The sequence below is a fragment of the Paroedura picta genome, chromosome 4, assembly GCF_049243985.1.
Source record: "Paroedura picta isolate Pp20150507F chromosome 4, Ppicta_v3.0, whole genome shotgun sequence".
Lineage (NCBI taxonomy): Eukaryota > Metazoa > Chordata > Lepidosauria > Squamata > Gekkonidae > Paroedura > Paroedura picta.
Window position 1 is genome coordinate 69,775,016 of NC_135372.1, and position 23,603 is coordinate 69,798,618.

Genomic DNA, 23,603 nt, shown 5'->3' on the forward strand with positions numbered 1-23,603 from the left:
TATTTTATTTATGTTTTATTAACTTTCTTTAAATTTTAGGTTGTAAACTGCCCTGAATCTAGGGAAGGGGCAGTATAGAATCCTAATAAATAAACAAATTAATTAATTAATAACACAAAAGGAACATCCTGAAGAGTGCTTCAAAGCTCTAGGGTTTTGTGGAAGTGCTTAGTATAGGGCTAGCAAATGCTACTGGCAATCCAATGGCCAGTGGGATAATTTTTTTTAATTTGCTATTGGTGATGGTGTGACATCACTTCTTGGAAAAACTTGTAAGTGACATTAGTCACTCCCTGTCCCCATTCCCTTGCACTTACAGCCTGATAGCCCTAACTCAATAGTAGAATTAATGGCAAAAGCTACATGGAAGCTTCTCATGAGTGAATCAGTTATGCTCTGTCTCCATCAAACCACTGCACATTTGCTTTTCTTTACAGACCTCTTGAGTTACAGGTTGTCCTATGGTAAATGCCTGAAGCTACACTGACTGAGGCATGCATTCCATTGTTCTTAAATATTCTCTTCTGCCTTCATAAACATAGCATTAAAAGGACAGAAGCTCAAGCCTTCTTTTTAGAGTAATAGACATAGGCAGCAGTATGAGGTTCTGTTTACTGTACCAGGAAATTTGCCATTGTTTAACACTCCCTTCCATGCCCCATATTTATATACTGCTAAGACCAATTTACAAATTATCTTTGGAATGAAGATTGCCACTGAAGAATTTCCCCATAGGTATCTTTTGGATCAACTGAGTATGTCCCAAGTGTACCTGATTTAGAGTGGCACTGGAAATGCCAAACCCAGGATCATATCTTCACCAAGGAGACATAGAAAACAGACTCCAGAAAGTACTTTCTTGTGGCAACAAAGATCCTGTTGATTAACATGGTGGTCACTAGAGCATGGCAGCCTTTGCCACTTCTTCAGTCTACCATACTAATTATATTTTGTGTGCTTCAACAATTGTTTAGAAACAAAGGTATTTATGGCTGAGCTTTGGAGAATTCATTTCATTGGCTTTTTTGAAAGATAGAAGTCCACATTCAATTTACTGTCTATGATATGAAAATACAATCTCTTGTGTCCAGTTTGCCCTGCAACACTTCTATTGTTGGTAGTGATTTAAGGCTGAGTTTGCAGGGGTGGAATGAAAGTCAAACAGCAACATATTTTTAATTTGCCCAGGGTGGTGTGTCAGTCTCAAATCAAGTGAAATGCAATTGCATTGTGAGGCATTATTTGTCATTTTTGCAGAGGGAGAGACTGGCCTGGTGTAAATTACAGAGCGATGGAAATTTTTAAAAGCCTCTGAAAAAAAATATCTACATTGTGACTCATGCTTTCCTTATTGTTTGGATAGACATGAATGGAATCATGGTCCAGGGAAGTCAATTCAACATTCTTCTTTTAAAAGGGAGTGATCTATAACAAGCCAAATTTCAGTATGAACTCTGATTTTTGCTGGAGCAAATAAGTGAATAGTAGCAGGATTTGGACTAAATCTGTTGACTACAACAGCAATGTCATGAGACTTTATTTATTTATTAACTTTTCCTGAATGCACCTCTAAATATATGAAATTTAACTATTCCAACTATTTAAAATACAATTGTTTGCAGTTACTCCAAACTTAGCCTATTCATTACCATGGACAGTTCTGTAGAAGCTCTGCATAGGACTGAACTGACAATAATGGAGCTACTCTCAATAATCTTTATTTTTTATTGTAGTTGTTTCAAAGAAGCTTTCACACAATTCTGTTATTTAATTTGGATTAAGTGAAGTAGAATGTATATCAGTCTTTTCTCTACCTACATTCTCACCACTTACTTGGAAAAATGAATATAAATTTTGTGGATCAGTGTTTCTTTTATTTTTATGGACTATTTATATAGCACCTTTCTGCCATTGTACTTAAGGTGATTTACAGTTCAAAATATGTCATATATACAACACAAAAGAAAAAGGAGACAGAAAGTGAAGATGGTAGGAAGCATATTTGTTGATAAAATATTTAATAATTCAGAAAACTATTCCATAATGACTAGATGAAATGGCTACATCAGGAGACAGTCCTGGAAAGGGAAGAACCGAGATCTTGTAATAAATGAATGTCTTCATCTTCTTTTTGAATGTTTTTGCTTGCTCAGAACTGATTTTGTATTCTTTATAGGAAACAAGCATTGAGACTCCTCACATACAGTTCTTTAAACTGAACTTCCTGATAGTACCCCCTAATTGGACAAATTAAACTGACCAGGAGTAAAGGGTGGTTGAGTAGACTTACATTGTAACTTTATGATACAGCTTCTGAAAACAGGTCGAATCTAATATTCTCTTTTACCATAAAGTTTAGTAATGCAAAACACACGATGTATGGTCATGGCATCACAAGTAAGATTGCCTTACCTCTCCATCACATTGGCTGTTGCTTGTAGGGGTAGTTAATTTTGTATCTCAGTGTCATATCACATCCCACATTCTACATCACTAAACATGACTGTGGAACATAGATGTCACAGGGCTGGTGCTATTTGCATTGGCCGTTTGTTGGTTGTAACATGTATACTTAACTTAATTAAACAGAAAAATGTTTATAAAGGAGCTGTTATAAACAGTAAATGAATTTAACCCAGTCAGAGAATCTTCAATGACAGGGGATTCAAACGGATTTTTTCAGTTCAGGGAGTGCACTGCACTACCGAATGTAGTTTTGTTGGATCTATCATATTTGCAGTAGCCACTTATGGCTGTGAAAGTTGGATGATGAAAAACTCAGACAAGAGAAGAATCGATTCATTTGAATTCTGGTGTTGGAGAAGGTTTTTGCAGGTTCCATGGAAAGCAAAAGTCACAAAAAGGAAATACCACAGCACATAGTATGATATATCATTGGTAGGCAAAATCACAAAACTCTAGCTCACTTACTTTGGCCATATCATGTGATCCAGCTCAATAGAGAAAGCAATTATACTACAATTGGTCTGTGGGAAAAGGAAACGAGGCAGACAAAGAACAGATGGTTAGAAATGATCAAAATGGACATCAGCCAGAACAATGCATGGCTGAGGGAGGTGGTGTGGGATTAGGGATCATGGTAACAGCTGTGCCATGGAATCGCCAAAAGAGGACACAACTGAATGGTTGACAACAACAGCAACCAAAGTCTCACTCACTCATATGCACACACAAACCAACATGCTCACTCACTCACTCACTCACTCCTCACTCACTCACTCGTCTAATAGAAATGTTAATCAAAGGGATATAACCTAATGTTATCTCCAGAATAGGTAAAGGTAAAGGTAAAGGTATCCCCTGTGCAAGCACTGAGTCATGTCTGACCCTTGGGGTGACGCCCTCCAGCGTTTTCTTGGCAGACTCAATACGGGGTGGTTTGCCAGTGCCTTCCCCAGTCATTACCGTTTACCCCCCAGCAAGCTGGGTACTCATTTTACCGACCTCGGAAGGATGGAAGGCTGAGTCAACCTTGAGCCGGCTGCTGGGATTGAACTCCCAGCCTCATGGGCAAAGCTTTCAGACGGCTGCCTTACCACTCTGCGCCACAAGAGGCTCTTTTATCTCCAGAATACTGAAGGCTAAAAGCAGACCAGATAGCAACATAACTCATATGGTGGAGACTGCAAACTGCCTGGGGAAAAATGTCCTGTTACTTTAACAGACTTAATAGGACATTTAACAGGTGATCATAGAATCATAGAATCATAGAGTTGGAAGGGGCCATACAGGCCATCTAGTCCAACCCCCTGCTCAACGCAGGATTAGCCCTAAGCATCCTAAAGCATCCAAGAAAAGTGTGTATCCAACCTTTTCTTGAAGACTTCCAGTGAGGGGGAGCTCACCACCTCCTTAGGCAGCCTATTCCACTGCTGAACTACTCTGACTGTGAATTTTTTTTCCTGATATCTAGCCTATATCGTTGTACTTGAAGTTTAAACCCATTACTGCATGTCCTCTTCTCTGCAGCCAGCAGAAACAGCATCCTGCCCTCCTCCAAGTGACAACCTTTCAAATACTTAAAGAAGGCTATCATGTCCCCTCTCAACCTCCTTTTCTCCAGGCTGAACATTCCCCAGTCCCTCAACCTATCTTCATAGGGCTTGGTCCCTTGGCCCCAGATCATCTTCGTCGCTCTCCTCTGTACCCTTTCAATTTTATCGACGTCCTTCTTGAAGTGAGGCCTCCAGAACTGCACACAGTACTCCAGGTGTGGTCTGACCAGTGCCGTATACAAGGGGACTATGACATCTTGTGATTTTGATGTGATGCCTCTGTTGATACAGCCCAAAATGGCATTTGCCTTTTTTACCGCTGCATCACACTGCCTGCTCATGTTTAGTTTACAATCCACAAGTACCCCAAGGTCTTGTTCACACACAGTGCTACCTAGAAGCGTATCCCCCATCCAGTAGGCATGCTTTTCATTTTTCTGACCCAGATGCAGAACTTTACACTTATCTTTATTAAATTGCATCTTGTTCTCATTTGCCCATTTTTCCATTGTGTTCAGATCTCGTTGAACTCTGTCTCTATCTTCCGGAATATTTGCCAGTCCTCCCAATTTGGTGTCATCTGCAAACTTGATGAGTAGTCCCTCCACCCCCTCATCTAGATCATTAATAAATATGTTAAAAAGTACCGGGCCGAGCACCGAGCCCTGAGGTACCCCGCTACTCACCTCTCTCCAGTCTGATGAAACACCATTGACAACAACTCTTTGAGTGCGGTTCTCTAACCAATTCCCTATCCACCTAACTATCTGAAAATCCAGATTGCAGTCCTTCAACTTATATTTACATGATATTTACTTCCTTACCATTTCCACACATTAAGCCTCTACCAATGGGGTAGGACCTTTTCCTCTAACTCTGTGCCCCATACCTGTACTACCATTGCTTTCCCCTGGTATCTGTAAATGATTATTTACTTGCAGGCTAGTTGTGCCGAGGTAGGGTGGGGATTTTATGGTAGAAAATGGTTAAAATGTTTTATGTGGATTTTCCATTGATTTCTGATTATTCTTCTTTTGAACAGAATACCCCAGGATGAGCACATTGTCTGATCCATTTTTGAATCTCATTCAATAGGGCTGACACAGTACGTGAGTGCATCTCTAGCAGACGGATATACATTGACCAAAAATATTATATTATAATCCTTCATGGGTTTTGAAGTAGATATGGCTCCAATAGGCCTAGAAACACCAACATCCTTCTCTTCTCTTAAACATAGTCAGTCTGCCTGAACATACTTTTGACAAAACAATATTTGGAAACCTGCCCTGTCAATTCTCTCAGAAACACAGAGGCACATACTACGATTCCTGTCAGCCTGAATTTTCCACTTGTGTTACATTATACAATAAAATAGCCACAACACATTCAATCCAAGACAGAAAAGAGTATACCTTAGCCAATAGGAACACAGGAAATAAGAAAACTCTCCAGAACCATTGTTGCTTCAATAGCACTTACAGCTTTGATAAATGTATGTGGAGAACAGTAGCCCTTTCAGCTTCACATTCAGGAAGTACAAGGGGGGGGGGGATGCAGTAGAACCCAGAGAAGGTTAATAAAGAGTTCATCAGATTCAGCACTAAATTGCCTGCTCTTGAGGCCATCCCCATCTCAAGACAGGGTGGCCAAAATCCTTTCCCATTATTTTCTATGAAAACAGTGGAAAGGGGAAAAAAAGAAAGGGGGGAAAAAAGAATTAGAAGACGCATGTAATCAATCTTGTCCTTTACAAAATCCAGGAGTTCTTCAGCCTGCCAGATATTGCATCTTTCAGGGCAACAGACAGGCAATGCCTATTAAACGTGTTTTTCTTCTCTAAAGAAATGGGGTCAGTGAAAGATCTTTCTAACCTTAATACAGTATAGATTTAATGAAAGGCAACTGCTATTTTAAGATTTTATGAGGGGATTTTATATATATATATATATAACAAAGAGGAGTTGCAGACACTCTCTCCCATTACTGCAGAACTGCAATTGAAGCTTTTATCTGTATCTCCAAGCCAGTTCTTACAAACTTTTGCAGATCGTTAGACCCATAAATGAAGCTCAGTCACTAAGAAAGCTATGGCCTGTCATCCTCAACTCTTATGCTTTAAAATAAGAATGATATGGAAACAGTGTCTTTTTATTAAGGTGCTTTAATCATTGTATGTTCTTCTGACAAAGAAGCATTTTTCTCAAAAGCTGGTGCCAATCCTTGCTTGGACTGTACTTCTGTGCTTCACGTTAGCAGGCATTGCTACAATGGCAGTGGGTTCTGCAGTGGGTTCAGTCAGTGATTACGTGGGTATTACTTGACTTGCAAAAATCCCCCCCCACACACACACACTTTCATTTTCTATTGCAGGGATTCCCTAGTTTGACTTTAAGTATTTGAAAGGCTGTCACTTGGAGGAGGGCAGGATGCTGTTTCCGTTGGCTGCAGAGGAGAGACCAAAGTTTTGGTCCAGTAGCATAAAACTCTGCAGGGTCACCATAGTTGTGACTTGACAGCAAAAAAGAAAAAGAAAAATAGAAAAGAAAGAAAGAAAGAAAAGAAAAAAGGTGGGTGAGAAAAAGGAAAAGGGTGTTAAAAATTATACACCCTGGATAATAAAATAAAAAAATCATTTCTCTTTCTCCAAAACCGTGGTTCTCAACCTTTGGGTTGGTACAACTTTGGGGGTCAAATGACCCTTTCACAGGTGTCATGCCAGGGGGAGCAGCTTGGCCAGGGGGGGCACTGCTACTGTTGTCACTCCTCCTGCAGGTGCCCACGCTTGGCCACCAGGTACTCCAGCAGCAACTCCAGTGCAGCGCAGTCTCCCACCAGGTGCTCCAGGTGGCGGCACAACTCAGAGGGATAAGAGGCCAAACTGAACTGAGAAACCCCAGGAAAAAAACAATTTATATACAATCAGGAACAATAAATCTTCTTTCCATTGGTCTGTTTTGGTTTAATTTCTGTGAAAGAACACTTGCATAATTGTATGGTTGGGAGTCACCACAACATGAAGAACTGTATTAAAGGGTTGTGGCATGAGGAAGGTTGAGAACCACTGCTCCAAAGAATGAAGTGGTGTGCAAGTTTTACCTCATATTAGCCCAAAGTTTATTCATTAATGAAGACTGGAGATTAGTAGAATCACTGGGCAATGAATTTACATCTTGTAGAGAAAACATTTAACATCAGTTTAGGGGAGATCTCTTAGACAATTTAACTTTTCTGGAACTAAGACTCAAGAGTTGCCAACTCTGTTGAAAGAAAATATTATGCATCAATGACTTAGTAGAATTATTAAATAATGCTTTTCAGAAAAGATAAGAATACAGCGGAGTAATACACATGTTCATGCATTCCAGTATTATCCTTGAAAATTAATGGATGAAGTAGGTGATTGCCAATTAATAGAGTTTATTGAAGCTTTATTCACCAACTATTTAATCATGAGTCTCTTTTAGATAAGAACAATGGAACTGGGAACACAAGCTAGTGCTGCATTTTGGGCTTTGCACTTGCATAGTCTATTTTAAAACAATGTATGAATTTCACAGGTAGAAAAATGCGCCACAATAACGACATACAAATCTGCCCTTCAGATTTCAGGAACAACATTTGGTAGAGTTTTAGAGAGCAATCAATTCTTAACAAAGTTTCTACTTTTCACTGCCTGTCAGGTGCAAGGATCCTAATCCATAGCTCAGAATTGTTCAGAAATGGTTATTCAAAAGCTTAATGACAGGCTTTCCACCTCATTTGATTAATGAACTGTAATTAGTACAAAAGGCAGTAGTTGGAAATGCAGATTGGAGTCTCCTGACATGGATCCTGCTCCAGCTGTACCAGCCATTACTCAAGTTTCAAGTTGAGACTCAGATTTTCAGAAGGTTTCTGTTAGCAGGTCAGCAAATGTGGCAGGTAGATAATATTGCACACATATTTTTAATGCACATCTCTGCATCAAAACACTAAAATCCTATGTTTTTGCATTTAGATGGCTATGCTGAAGGAGTGCAGTACAAACTCAGGAGGCAAATCTGTCAAATGAACTGTGTATCTATAGCATAAAGCAGACATCAGCATCTGAATCTCTTAATGGAATACGGAGGAGGCAGTGAGGGGCAGCAAACCAAGTCGCCCCTTCTGTTTTCCTGCCAGCAATAAAAACATGCTCTTATATCCTCTAATCTTTCTTGTTTCAGGTGCAGTTCTGGTGTTTCTATCCCCTGCCTCCATTTCTTTCTTCTTCTATCTCACTAGGTTAGATAATGCTTTTCCCTTTATCTTTTCTTCCTCAATTTTCCTTGTTATGCCTTTTGAAAATTGAGTGGAGATGGATGAAGCAACTATCAGTTGGTTTCTGGACCAGGGCAATGGGGTCAGTGTGAAGAGATACAGATACACACACATATATACAGCTACTCTTGATCTATCTCCATGGAAGGCACCACATTTAACTATACAGAATGGAAATCCATCAACATTTGAAGAAATTTGAACAGGTACAAACAGACATTATCTTTCTTACCAAATGCAGAAGACTTAACAGCATACCAAAGGGATGAAGAAGTTAAAAAAGCACAGTAAAAGTACCCAAAGAAGTAAGCAGTGATCATGAAGGCACATACCATGCCAAAATGTTGTTAGTCTAAGGTACTACTGGACTCATGCTCTTTACTAAAACATTATCTCCTTCTCCATTGTATTCTCATAATAATATTGCGAGGTAAAGTATACTGAGGATGTGAATGGCCCAAAGGGAAGCAGTTATGGAAGATTGGGGATCTGAACCTGGTTCTCCCATATTCTGTTATGGCCATGCTGATGCAGCTATGGTCAGGCAAATTTGACCTGATTAAACCAGCCACCCAGTTTTATGCCAAACCACTGCACAACTGCAGAGATATAGACCATAACCTGCTGAAAGATATGTTTGTTCAGTCACAGTGGGGTAAACAGATGCTTTGTTTTTCTATGTGTATATTAGAGTTAGCGCAATCATAACAACACTTTACTGGAAGTAAACCCTAAATAGGTTTGAAACCTAAATGGGTTTCTGAATAGGGTTAAGGATCGGCACAAACTGGAAAATTCCAGTTGTGTTCAGGATTTGGCATTTGAGTCATCTGGGCTCAGTGTGTTCCCAAACCCTGAACTCAGACAACTCCCCCCACCCCCCTCAATGAACTGGTCTGGTTTATGTGAGTGCACTTTACTTCTCCCTACTTAGAATCAGGTAGAAGTGAAATGGCATGCTAAAATGGCTTACAGTAGCATAAATTGTCTCCCTGGTCTGAATGTGTGCATGGGGGAATTATCCCACTCAGACCAGGCTCCTAGGAGGCTTCTGTTCCCAGGCCCTGTAGAGCTTAAAAAACAGTTGATCCTGAAGAGAGTTTGCTATTTGCAGAAACAGCTGTTTGGCAGAGTCCACTGTACGGCCCAATGTGAGCCAGGCAGAGCAACAGACTCCACTAAGCAGCAGATACTGCAAAGGACCAGCTCTCTGAAGGATTAGATTACCATCTTCAAGGGGGCCAGCCTGGGACTGTGCTAGGTGGCAGAAGCTGACAGCTCAGTGCTGCCTGGAATGTGGCTGGTTCCCTTTGCAGCTTAGTTTAAACTGAGCTTCCAGGGTGACCTGCTCAGGATCAGCACCAATTTCAATGCACCAGTTCACTTTTCTCCCTTTGGAAGAGGGGGGAAGTGAATCAACATAATGAAATAATTGGCAGCCATTTTAGGCTGCCAGCAGGGTGTTCACACCCTTCTGCTATCAGCCTAAAATAACCGCTAGAATGAACCCCTCAAAGTGCATGAAAGTTTCAGGGCAAGCATTTCCCCTAAACCTTGGTTTGGGGGGCATGATCCAGGGCAATTTTGTACAAATATTTGGGGGCTTTCCGCACCAGGATCCTTGTAGCAAATTGTTTGCTGAATGAAAAATCGCCATTTAAAATAGTGCAATTTGTCATTATGCATACCTGACTTTGTAGTGGAATCCAGTTGCGTTTCTATCGTTTCCCACAAGCTTCCGGTCTCAGCAAAAATTGCTAGAAAGGAAGCGCTATTGCCGAGCTCGTCCCGCCCCTGGCCATCAAGCAGCCAATGGGCAGCCATTAGCATGCTCCCAAACAGCCCCTTTCCCTTTAAGAAAGGTTTTTTTAAAAAAAAAACACACACATTGCAACGAATATGTGTTGATTCGTTGCAACGGAGAGACCCATCAGCTGGCAGGTGTGTTTGAGCTGTCGTTTCATCGTTGCCACGCTCCCCCCAAGTGAAAAAAAAATCCCCCCCCCTCACGGGCCCAATTTTCGGCCGAAAACAGTGTGAAAAATAAAGGGAAAATACATCAGCAAACGGGCTTCTCTGTTGTTTGTGCTTAGTGACTAAACAGCTCTGGGGAGGGACTGAAGCCGGGGAAGCCTCTAAACAGGCTTGCTGGTGGGTTGAACTTCGCTCGCTCGGAGAAAAAAAAAATGGCGATAGCTTCACCGGAAGATCAGAGGAGAGAGCCAGGGGGAGGGACTTTGTAGAAACCACAACAATGGTAACGCACAGAACTTTCCCGCTAGTGTTGCAGATTGGTTGCAGGAGTGTAGCGCTTTCCGGAGGGTGAATCCACTTTTGGGGATTTCCCTGAAAGCGCTACAAGGAAGCGCGTTTTGCGGATCGGTTTCAGGTGTGTGGCAGATTGTCAACGACGTTGTGCATAATGGCAAATCAGTAGCGTTTTCAATTGGCAACCATTGTGTGATTTTGAAGGCGTGCGAAAAGCCCCTTGGTTTGTGCCTGGATTTGGTCCCATCCCTACTTAGGATTGCTCTTTTAGTAGGGTACAGTAAATACAGTATTGGATATGGATGTGGGAAACCCTTTTTAGAACACAAAACTTACTAGGTAGATTCAAGGAAGCCACTATGTCTCAACTACACTGTCCTCATATTGTACCTGAATTTCATTTTGTTCAGACAATATAATCAAGGATTATGTATGCCACCCTAATCTCCTTAGATGAAGGATGGGGTAATGATATATTAAATAAATACACAGTACAATGTGACTTAAAGTGGCCTTATTCAAGGAACTAATTCTTCTTACCTGTCTACCCATGAGGTAGGGAAACACCGTGGTAGGTTAGATCCCACTGCTGCATAGGAAACTAAATGCAATGAACTTGTTGATTTATCTTGTAAAACTACAGCCTGATGTTAGCCCTGTGTAGAAACACAAGATGCTACTGTATCTCTGGAGCTTGAAAAGATAAATCTAATGCCCTTCCCTGACAAAGGAATGATTGGGACTAGAATCTTTCAGTGCAGCTAGCTGTTACTATAAGGCTCTGAGTCTACAAACAAGTTAATAGTCCTTGAACAACAATAAAGAACTTGAGTAGTGAAGTTAGATATAGCTCTACATTGCAATTTAGTTCACAGCAGCATACTTAAACAGCCACTTAGGCAATAATCTCACGTCTTCCCATATATGAGGGTAAGTCAAAATGTATGGCTACAAACTGTTAGAAAACTTTATTTTACAAAAATGCCAAAATGACCGATTATGCACAGGGCGGAAAGGACGAACTGCCAGTGGAATGAATCCCCACTTATGCATTACATTGCTGTCAGCCTGGCCCCCTCCCAGCCCTTTACTGCATTTGAGATTATTTTTCAGCGTTCCCATTTTTGCTATGGCCACAATCAGAGACCAGGCCGGGATATGACTGTGCAGGGGCTCTTCCCCCTCAAATATGGTGTCCCCACAGGGACACGGATCACCCTCTTTGGTTTCGCAGTTCTGCAGAGTTGAATTGGACATTTTTACACACATGCTCCATGATGATGGGATAGCAGCATGCCACTCTTCCATCATTGTGCAGTGGGACCTCCGTGCCCCCGCACCCCTGTTGCTGCCACCATGAGGTGTGGTGGAACCTACTAGCCCCAGAGTTGTGTGTGCACATGCATGCACAACTCGGGAGTGGACTGTGTGCACTGGGGGATTTTGTCCCCTGTGCATACATTGGACATGGTAGGGCATACTGCCCCACTGCAGGAAACTGGTAGTAGCCCAAGGTGGCCGCCACCATGCATAATCAGTCAATGTGATGCTATTGTTTCTCTACACGTCCTCCATCTAGGTCTACACACTTTGAAAGGCATTGTTTCCATCTTTCTAACTCTTCCTCAAAGAATTCTGCACTCTTTGATTTACACCATATCAAAAGATCAATTTTGGCATTCTTGAGGGAGTCACGTCACATACCTTTTAAATGTTAGTTGAATTTTGGGAACAAAAGGAAGTCTGGAGGTGCAAGATCAGGGCTGTAGGATGAATAGGGTCAAGTTTTCCAATATAATTCTCATAGTACAGACCATACTACCCTTGAAAAATTAGCCAGTATATTGCTCTGATGGAAAACAAATTCCTTGGTAGAACTTTTCTGGCTTTTTCCTTACTAAGGCAGTCTTCACTTTTTATAAGAACCCTAACAAAACTAAGACAAGTGTATTACTGAGAAAACTTGTTTGCAGCCATCCGCATATTGAAGAGACATCTTTAAACACATTTCATTTGGAATAAAACTATGCATGTCTGAACTGGAATCCTAGTAGCAGTACTTTTTGACTTAGCCTTGTACAACAAATTGTGTAACCACCAAAAGCAAACATATAAGCATGATCGAAAGCCTCAGATGCTCTCCAGGGACCACATGGGTTCTCCAGAGAGCAGCACAAGCATCCCTCTTCCCTGCAATGTCTGGCAACACTGGTAGCCTCAACATTGCAGTGATAGTGTTAGTGTTTCTCAACGCAGAAAGTTCCCGCAGGGCCATAAGCTCCCGGAAGAGCTGAGGACCCTAAGTGAATGTTCTGTGTTCTGCAGGGACTGCAAGACAGAGCTCTTCGCCATGTTTATGGTTGAGGCCAGGACATGGAAGATCAGACGGGCCTCCCTGGAAGATACTGCCATCACATTCTGGATCATCTTGGTGGTGTTTATTGGGCTGGAGAAAGTCCCCCTGGTCCACTGAGTAGCAGCCGCACAGGTTTTGGCGAGGGAATTATAGTTTTGCCGCCTGACATTGATTTGATGTAACTCTTTTAATGGGTTTTTAATGGGGAGCTATGTGTTTTGTGGGGTTTTATCTTGTAACCTGCCACAGGACGAATTGTAGTGAATGGTAGGATAAAAATCTAAATATGATGCTGCTGCTGCTGCTGATTAATAATATGGGTTGCCTTTGCTAGATCTAGATGAATGACTTAAAACAGTGTTTCCAATGCTGTGGGTCAGGACCCAAAAGTGGGTTGAAAAACCTCTGAAGGTGGGTCGCAGGCCATCCCTCCCTAATGGTAGTTCCTGCCCTTTCCATCTTTCTTTTTCTTTCCTCTTCTCCACTTCCCTCCTTTGTGACAATAACAAGGAGAAAAAAGTTGTAAGGCAACTAATAACTTCACTGTAGTGTCTGAAAGGAAGGGAGGCTAGAGAGTAGGTTGGAGCTGTCCAGCATGTCATGGAAAAACCAGAGAAGGATAGGAATAGGCATATGCATACATGGGCCTTGTCTTGGTGCCACTCCTTCATCAGCCCATCCGTTCCATTGTTTTACTGCCCTTTGCTTGTTGGGGAAGATATGGTGCACTGAGCCTCTTGCTGCCAACCTTTTCCCTGCTATGTGCTACCTGCCATCTTTGCATATCTCTTCAACCCATTGTCCCCACACCAGCATGCCTCCACAAACTCCATTTCTGGCCCAGCTTGGAGAGGAGAAGGAGACTGGGGTTCAAAGCATGGGCAGCTGCACCCTTTGTGTGATCTTTTTTTTGGGGGGGAGGGCGGGTTCTCAAAAGAAACCTGGTTGGTCACTCTAGAACAGCGGTCCGCAACCTTTCGGCTGCCACGGACCGCTGCTTCGGAGAGTGGGGAGAGGGCGGCCCGGGGACCTGCGCATGCGTGGCAGCCCCAGCGCAAATGCGCTTGTGCGGACTGCTGCGCACGCGCATTTGTGCCCGGCAGGGGCGCAAACAGGCGTGCGCGGCAGTCCGCGCATGCGCGTTTGCGCTGCCACCATGCCGGCGGCCGCGGCTTCGCCTCCCGGCCCCTCCAGGCCGCAAACAAATCGGCCGCCAAAGCGGCCGATTAGCTTGCGGCTCGGCAAGCTTCTCTTCCCTCCCCAAACTAAAACAAGAAGCTTGCCGGGCTGCAAACTAATCGGCCGCTTCAACGGTCGATTTGCTCGCGGCCTGGCGAGCTTCTCGCTTCGGCGGGGGAGGGAAGAAGAAGCCGCGGCCTGGCACCAAGGCCTTCGCGGCCCGGCACCGGGCCACGGACCGCAGGTTGGGGACCACTGCTCTAGAAAACCGAATGCCAAATTCATAGTTCATCTAGGGCATCAAAATGCTTGAGCCAGCCCTGGGTGAGCCACTGTAGAAAGCAAATTCTGATGTGTGGGTTACCATCCAAAGAAAGGTTGGAAAGCACTGCCTTAGAACCTCTGGACTTGGATAGCAAATATGTTGAAATTGTACATTAAAACTTTGTAATGACATCTTCCTGCAGGAATTGAACTGAGATTTATTGAGATCCATATTCTGCTGCTGTTCTCAGAATCTGTGACAATGGCACCAACCTTAGAGGTGGGTTATGCTAAAGATTTTATCTTTTAATCTGGTCAGCTTTGAATTGAATTGATTGATAGTGGCATGTCATCCAGCTGGTTCTAGTGTAGCTTTTAAAATCTGTGAACTGTTATTTTAATGGCTAAAAGGCAGCATAAAATACTAAAATAAAATGACTATGCCTCAAATTGTTTTCAGCAAAATTGTGAATATTACTAACAATTATAATGTAATAGAAAATGTACACAAAATCTTTATAATTTTCATTATATATATTATACTTGAGCCTCTCTCTCATCTGTCTGTCATTTTTAAAAATCACAGATGCTGGCATAGATACTTTTTTCTGCTGAAGAAAATCTTTCAGAAAGAGAGACAATGAACTACAAGAAAAAGAATCTAATTCTCCTTTAAAAGGGATACTTTTTATCAGGTTATCTAGTAGTCTAAAGCAAGAAACCCAAGCATGTTGGAGAATGTTCTAATGAAAATTACCTGCACACCTACTGTGTTAATAGATCAGGATGAATAAATTACTTCCCAAATTATCTCAAGCATGACAGACAGTTGATGACTTTCAAATTAGGTATTAATTATTACAATGGAACTCATGGAAAAATAGCAACTTGCTCTCAGGCAAGGAATGAAGACTATTGCCAAACAGTGGACCGCTACTGCTCATGCAGTGATTGTCAAAGCTTATACAGTCATCTCTAGGGATGGGCACAAATGGCATTTTTGAGGTTTGATTCATGGTTTGTGGCTGATCCACAAACTGAACCAGGAAATGATACACCAATGGAACTAGTTTGTATCAGTTCATGAGCCATTTAAAGTTTAAACGCCTGCTTTCTATTCCCTGAGGCTATTCACAGGAAGTAGAAAGCAGGGATTTTCAAACAGTTGAGTGGAGGGGATGGCTGCTCAACTGTTTGGTTTAAATGGCGCAGAGCCATTTAAACCCTGCTTTCTGCTCTCAGTGAAAAGCTATTTTTCATCAAGTTTTACCCCTGCTTTCTGTTCTTCACAAATCACCATGAACTGAATCAAAATTCATGGATCTTTGTGATGGTTCTTTAGTTCATGTGCATTGTGTTGCAGACCATGAACCAACCAAAATTTGTGACTCACTTTAGTTCATCAGCTGGTTTATGTCTATCCCTAATTGTCTGAATAGAATGGGATGGATGATTTTCACAGGAAGCTATAAAATTGTTCGGCAAACATGTGTCCTTCCACACTTGGCCAAAGACAACAAGGAAATATGACTGGTCCTTAGGAATTGATGTCTCTTAGTGTTCATACACTTATCACTTTATAAAGCACTAAGCCCAGACATCTTTTCTTTGCCTGCATGCTGCTCACTTCCCTAAGACCACAATTGGCACTGCCATTCTAGATATCTGATAAGCAACAGATCTGGTGAAATTTCTGCACTACCACTTCCTTCTCTTCCATACTGCAATGAGAGGCTCAGTAATTCAAAATGGGTTATTCAGGAGAATTTGTCTCTTGGCTGTGGCTCTAGGGTTCTTACCCATCCTAAGACTTCCCTTTGGTTTTCATGTCAGAAGATCTAGGTTCAGAAAAAATAACAGACATTCCTAACAGTGAGATATTTGATCCCTGATTCTAGATCTTTGCAGGTGTACTTAATGTAGAGATCATCAGCTATTTAAAAAATGCAAGCCTTTATTTGCCCTAAAGTAGAAACTTTTGATAGTAAGGAATAAGTAATTCCTACAATTTTTATTGCATCTATACACAGGAATGGGGGGATGACTGTGTAAAAGAGCTTCCTAGCCTGTCCACCTGTTCCCACAAAGGAGGGGGGAACAGCTAATTGGGGCTATCAGGTGGGGTGCAGTTGGGTGGACTATTGCCTTGCTAGGTGATGTGAGGCCAGGTGGAAACATTTTGTCTCTTATCATGGTGAAGCTAGGAATGGGTGTGCAGGTAGGGTACATACCTTGCTGGGGCAAATCCTCCTTCCTGTTGCCTCCATCTTATGTTCACCCTCTCTTGAGTCTGGTGCAGCTGTGTCAGTGGCTGCCCCTCAGGCCATCTGCTCCCAGTGGCCTTAATGGCCAACCCACCCCTGTTTATAACTCTACAGATTCATTCTAGTCTTTAATCTGATCAATCAATTCCCCAGTTATTTATTTATATTTATATTTGTTAACCACCACTCCTGGACACAGCCAGATCATGGTGGTATACAACAAAGTTGAAACCCACATAAACTACAGACAGTATCATGAAACAATAATGATGGCAAAAAACCTCCCGCAATCTATAATAGCAGCCATCACCACCCACACCTGGGGGGGGGGATCTACTGCTGATACCTGGCCTATGGGCCTATATCAGGAGGGACGCATCCTTCCTAGCCTGACCTTAACCAAATGCCTGGTGGAAAAGCTCTGTCTTGCAGGCCCTGTGAAACAGTATATAGCTCTGTCATGGCCCTTAGCTATTCTGGGAGCTCATTCCACCGGTTTGGGGCCAGGACCAAAAAGGCTCTGGCCATGGCCAGGCATGCATCCTGGGGTCTGGGGACAACCAATCCACAGAGTGAAGAGCCCTGTGGGGAACAAAAGAATATAAGTAGTCCCTCAGATAGGCAGGGCCCAGGCTATGGATGGCCTTAAAGGTAAGAACCAAAACCTTAAATCTGGATATGGATCCTCCAAGATGACCTCATAAGGCCCTAGCATCCACATTTTGCACCAGTTGCAATTTCCAGGTTATAAGACTGCCTTTTGTTTGCAAATGGAAACAAACATGGTCTGGGACCCACATACCTGAGGGACCGCCTCTTGTCCTACGTTCCCCACAGGGCCTTGCGCTCTGTGGGAACAAATAATTTGGTCATATCCAGCCCCAGGGAAGCATGACTGGCCTCGACCAGGGCCGGGACCTTTTTGGTCCTGGCCCCTACCTGGTGGAATGAGCTCCTTTTGGCGTTCCGCAGGGCCTGCAAGACAGAGCTCTTCTTGCCAGGTCTATGGTTGAGGTCAGCACGCGGAAGAAGATCCGGACCCCCCCCTTGCTACTAGCCATCTAGGCTTTAAGGGTGGATTAAAAAGAAAGATCAGCCCCTCTGTCTACCCTGAGGTTTTTAATACGATCAGTATGGGGATTTTCCGCTGCAGAATGGATGGTTTTAGTGATTGGCTAGCTGATTTAAATTGTATTGATTTTATGGGAGTTTTTATGTATTGGGATTTTTATCGTGTTAGCCGCCATGAGCCCTTGTGGGAGTGGCGGGATATAAATAAATAAATAAATGAATGAATGAATGAATGAATGAATGAATGAATGAATGAATAAATAAATAAATAAATAAATAAATAAATAAAATAATTCCACGCTAGTGCTTTTGGGTCCAATTATGAAAATCTCTGTGTTTTCAGTTCAATGTTCTTATTTCCACAAGTTACCACTGTGAAGGTGGGGCAATCCTGAAATAGTTTAAGAATTATATATGACAATAGGCTTGGTGAGACAAAAGAGAAATGTACCTGTTTAAGTCCCGATGTATTATTGGCTGGATAAGATTGTGAAGATACTCCATGCCTTTTGCAACATCTACAGCAATGATTAACTTAGACTGCAAGTCAAGATTCCTGGAATTACAAACATTCATAATATTGGTCAAATCAGAAAGATGTGAATGTAGCTCTTAAAATGTAAACCAATTTGCAAATGCATTATCTATAAATCAAATTGTGCTTCCTTCTTTTCTTTCCATATAATTTAAATTAAGAAATACTCTTACTGAATAATAAAAAACAAACCTATTCTTAATTAAAACTTGCTTTGTCATTGTCTTCAATGTTTCTCTTATATTGACAGCAAAATCTTTGGCTAGGCGGGGGGGGGGGGAATGGGACGGGACGGGACGGGACGGGACGGAAATTCATGTTGCCAATGGGAACATGTCTCTCTTCTTATCACAAGTTGTATCAATTGTGTCATAAAGGAAACTTCTGATGAGCTAGGTATATTAGGTATGTGGCAGATTCATGGCCACTACAGTCTGCAAAAGCTGGACAGGACTCCAAGTCTATTTCACCCCATATGTGTCCATATGTGGGGGGAAGAGGCAGGAACGGCCTCTGGCATGCCTGCGGAGCTGCCGCGAATGCATGTTAGCACCCCCTGCTGGCAAAAACACGCATGCGCGGCTATTCTGCGCATGCACATTAGCACCACCTGCTGGCAAAAACGGGTGTGTATGTGGCTGGGCCAGCAGCTTTCCCTCAACCCCAGAGGCGGTCCTCAACCAGAAAAAGGTTGGGGACAGCTAAATTAAACTATGATCTCAAATGATGTCAAGACAGAGCATCTGTGTCTTGCTTTTCATAATTTTGCTTCACCCTCCATCAAGATCCTATCTGTAGTTCTCGGAAAATGACTGGCATATAATGACACTAAATAGCACTGAGTAAAAAAGTATTCTTATACATATATGACTATGCAAAATACAATCTCTTGCCGTAATATATGTCAGAGGAATGAAAGCCAGATTTAGACTTTTTTCTCTCTCTCACTGACTTTCTTTTTCAGATGTAACACAATTCTGAAAATCTGCATCATTTCCCCTAAGGTACTATCGAGATGTAGCTAGTTTACCTTTTCTGTTCATGCAGCAGGGAAAATAGGGATCCCCCTGATATGTATTGCGTGACTATGGCAAATTGACTTGGGTCATCCAGGCAAGCACCAACAAATTGGATGACACAGGGGTGATTGAGTCTGCACAGGATGGAAACTTCACGACAAAACATGTCAACATCTGATTTGGAACAGTAAGTGTTGGCTCGGTAGCTGGAAAGAAGCATAAGAAATATATCATCATTTAAGAACTGTATTTTAAAAATAGGTAATAGGTTTGTCCAGGTGTGGGCAAGATTCTAGGAGCAATTATGATGAGTTCTCAGAAAGTTAGACAATAGCTGTGATTGCTTTACCAGAGTACAACTAAAGATGTTGACGTTTCTTGATGACCCTTTGATTGCTAGATGGGAAACTGCTAAGGTGGGGAAAGGTGTTTGCAATAACTGAATTCCATGGATGTGAGGGGAAGGAAAGATTGAAGAGCTGATGAGATTAGGACTAGTTCCTTGGAAAGCCTATTGTCCTATAGGTATTCATCTCTTTTGGATGGGAAGAGAAAACTATTAGTATATCAGTCCCTAAAATCTCAATTATCCAGGTATTTCCTGGAGAGTGATATTTGGCTGGCATCCATGATTTCTGTACCTACTTGGGTCCAGACAGTGCATTTTGGCCTTTTGAGGCCACTGGTATCTATTCATAGAATCGCAGAATCATAGATGTGGAAGGGATCTCCTGGTTCATCTAGTCCAACCCCCATACAGTATAGGAACTTACAGCTACCTGCCTTCCCACAGTGACTCCAATTTCATGCCCAAATGATCCCCACCACCACAAAAATATCTCCAGAATCCAGCCTGAGCTGGAGGAAATTTACCTACCATCCTACAGTGGCAATTAGCAATTCCCTGGGTATGCAAGGAAGGGCCACAAGAGACAAACATTGGCACATCCCTTCCTGCCCACCTACTCACAATCTGCCTAAGTTAATAAAAGAAGTATCCCAGTGGCTAGTGTCAATTCCAGCCAGGCAGTGTGCTGCAAATTAATACCTGATGCAGTGTTGAAATGGTGTTTCACTAAATGCTGCCCATAAACTACCTCTCAGTTTATGAATACTTATGTTGCATTATATTTGTTAATTTAACTAATAAAATAAACATATTTAAATAAAATAACAAATCAGAAATTCTGCTAACACTTACCGCTTAATTGCTACTATTTTATTTCTACACCGTCCTTTGTACACTTTTCCAAAAGACCCTGAAAGGAATTAAATAAAATAAGCACACCATGACATGTAAAAACTTATTTTAATAAAATGGATATGTTTACTGTTCCCTTTTACCTGAACCAATAATTTCATGGAACTCTATTTCTGAAAGCTGAAGGTGGAAATGGGATGGCAATCCAGCACGAAGGAGGAGGACATCCGCCTTTTCTGCAAAAGAAAAGTGTCTGCTTAGAAAATGCAGTGGGGAAAAAATATATTAAAGCACCATATTTAACAAAAATATTACACATTAACTGCTGGCTTTTCTTCTGCAAATTGGCTGGCTGGCATTTTTGTTCATTTTTGTCTCTGTACCCAACAATAAACTGTAATAATAAACACAGATTTGCAACATTTTAACTGCCTTGGAGCTTTTTGGCTTTAGAAGCTTATCACCAAAGAACACCGTTCCATATGCATATTCTATCTGAATCATGTAATGGCTGCAGAAAATCCTTTATATAAGGAATTAGTTCCTTCAGCTGTCTCTGTAGCAGTGACTTAGTGCAGCTGTTTCTTCATTGCCAGTCTGATCTCCTACTCAATGACACTTGGAATAGGATTGGATACACAACTGAATTTGCGGACTAACTTGTTGATCCACGTGCCTCAGTGTAACAGCTTTATCAAACCATTTCTTAATGGAACATTTGGATATCATTTTAGATTACATGGTTAGCGTATAAATTCTGGATGCACTTCAAGCTAAGGCTTGACAAAGAGGAGTGTCAGAAGAACAACTAACTTGCGGTTGAGTTATGCCTCAGAAGGACAATTATTTTCAGTACAGAACTTTTTAAAGGGATGCTATATAGCTGGTTTAAATCACATGATGATTACCTTTATTTTCCTGATTTCCATTCCTGATTTCTGTCAACATATTTAGGTTTGGATCCAGATTAAATTGGCAATTCCTTGAAATCTCTCCTTCCTGCTGCAGACTTCTCTCATGTCATTCTTCGGGGCCCCTATGGCCCATTATGCACGGGCCATAAAGCCCACACTGGCAGCAGCGGCGCTTCGGTTAAAATCACCAATAACGCTAGCTGCCTTCGCCAGTGCAGGCGCCTCCCAGCCCAGGGCTACGGAAGGCCCGCGTTAAGCAAATCCAGGATCTTCCATAGCTTCCTGGGTAATCTGGGGCTGTGGCGGGCCGGTGCTGTGCATAATCACCAGCGCCAGGCCTATCGGCCTGCCCACCCAAACCCTACGGTGTCCCTGTAGGGACACCGTGCACCGCTGCGGGCTCCCTGGAGCCCCAGAGCTGGCAGGGGCAACCCCGTGCCTCCACCTGGGCTTGCGGAGGGAGCCTGGACCCCCCCCACTCCTCCCAGGCCATCCAAACCTCCCCCCGCCACGCCGGCTTACCTTCTGGCCCTGGGGTTCAGCCTGCATGTGCGTGCTACGCCGGGGCAGCCCAGCGTGTCCTGCACCTGTGCATACATGGGAACGGCTCGGCGGCAGCACGCAGTGGCTGCTGCCATGCATAACAGGCCTATGAATGACATTACGTGAAGATCAGTGGAAGGAGAGAAGCTAATAAGTTAAATTCTGCCTTAGGAAAATTTAGTCTGGATCCAATGTTAATATCTAATAAGGAAATCACTCTAGGACCTTAATAAATCTTCCTACCACGTGCCTTGGTCCAACTTGTGCTGCTGTAGCAGGAATTATATTAATTTAAGATCACAAAAGTTATCAACAGAAATAGGTATAAAACAATGAGCAAAAAACCCACAGTTTCAAGTCCCACCAGTATGTATTCAATCATCTTCAGACTTGACAGAGCAGAACTTTCCAGGTTCCAACTTTGGCTGCATTCTACTAAGCCCTGCCCCCCTCTAATTATGTTCCTGGGATTCAGAAGGCTTTCAGGAGCATTATAAGCAGCATTATAAGTGGAGGGCTCTGAAGGTGACAGGGGCAATGGTGGATATTGTCATCCCATCTTCTATAACTGGATGTGCAAGTCCATCAATGAAACTCTGTGATTGGTTACAGGCTACTGAATTCAAAAGCAAAAGCTGCAGCCTTACACACAGATCTTTGGGAGTAAGCTCCATTGAATTCAGTGGGACTTAACTTTCAAGAAAAGATGAACAGAATTAATCTGCATATCCAAAGTCCTATGCAGACTTACTTGGAGAATAAGCCAATGGGATTTATGTTGTGTACAGCACACAAAGAACTGGGCTGCGTGACAATTCACAAGCAACTCACAACAAATAAATTCCAACATTTAAAATAAAAGACCCAACAAGGAAAATTGCTTAATGTGCCCAATATTCAAGATACTAAATTCTAAGACTGGTCTCGAATCATTGGGTGAAAGATACTAATAACTTTGATACCTTCATGCAAAATTGTCAGTCCCCTCACTTGGAACTCCATCTGTTATCGATACTAAGCTAGAACTCAGGACGATGAGAGGGCTGCCTGTCCTGCAAAAGCACTATGGGAACTGGGGGTGCTGTGCAAAAGTAAAAATTGGCAGGAATGACGTTCAGGGTCTGTGTTAATCCCACGCTACCAGTTCATGAATGTGGTTTTAGACAGCCAGATTTATCCTAATAGTTTGATAAAGCTGCTTTATCAAGAAACATTTAGCTTCCAAGACATCATAGCATTAGTTGGCAACCTTAGAGTGGAAATCCCAGAATGGGTATGAATGGTAGCAGTCAGAATGGCACTGCCCTGTGAAATATCCATTGTGGCACTCACAAAGGAGTGTACATGTCTATTTTACATTGCTAAATCTATACCATCTATCTCTTTACACCACTTTGGGGCTAGAAAGAATCAGAAAGGCTGAGGATTCAATTGGATTTTGGAAGAATGTGCCCTGTCTCTAATAAATATATTTCCTATGTCATAAACATACCTTTTGTCATGCTTTTAATCTTCCCTAGTGGGGATGGAACTGACACATAAGATCCATCTGAAATCAAAGTGGAGGAAGTGTTAGACATTCAAGACAATATGTAATGTTTGGCAAGTTAAAATAATTCAACCAAACAAATTAAGTGAAATCTTAGAATAACTAAATGTGCATTTTGAAAA

The 23,603-nt window shown here is 42.2% G+C and overlaps 1 protein-coding gene across 1 annotated transcript in view; it reads right to left on the minus strand.

The window, feature by feature from the left end:
• TNNI3K (TNNI3 interacting kinase) overlaps nucleotides 1–23,603 on the minus strand; it is a 278,050-nt gene that overhangs the window by 167,358 nt on the left and 87,089 nt on the right. Inside the window, exons 13-17 of the mRNA XM_077333331.1 lie at nucleotides 23,425–23,481; nucleotides 20,619–20,711; nucleotides 20,476–20,533; nucleotides 19,286–19,480; nucleotides 18,172–18,276 (exon numbers count right to left, since the gene is read on the minus strand). Coding sequence (XP_077189446.1) covers nucleotides 18,172–18,276; nucleotides 19,286–19,480; nucleotides 20,476–20,533; nucleotides 20,619–20,711; nucleotides 23,425–23,481 — 508 coding nt within the window. The remainder of the gene's footprint in view (nucleotides 1–18,171; nucleotides 18,277–19,285; nucleotides 19,481–20,475; nucleotides 20,534–20,618; nucleotides 20,712–23,424; nucleotides 23,482–23,603) is intronic.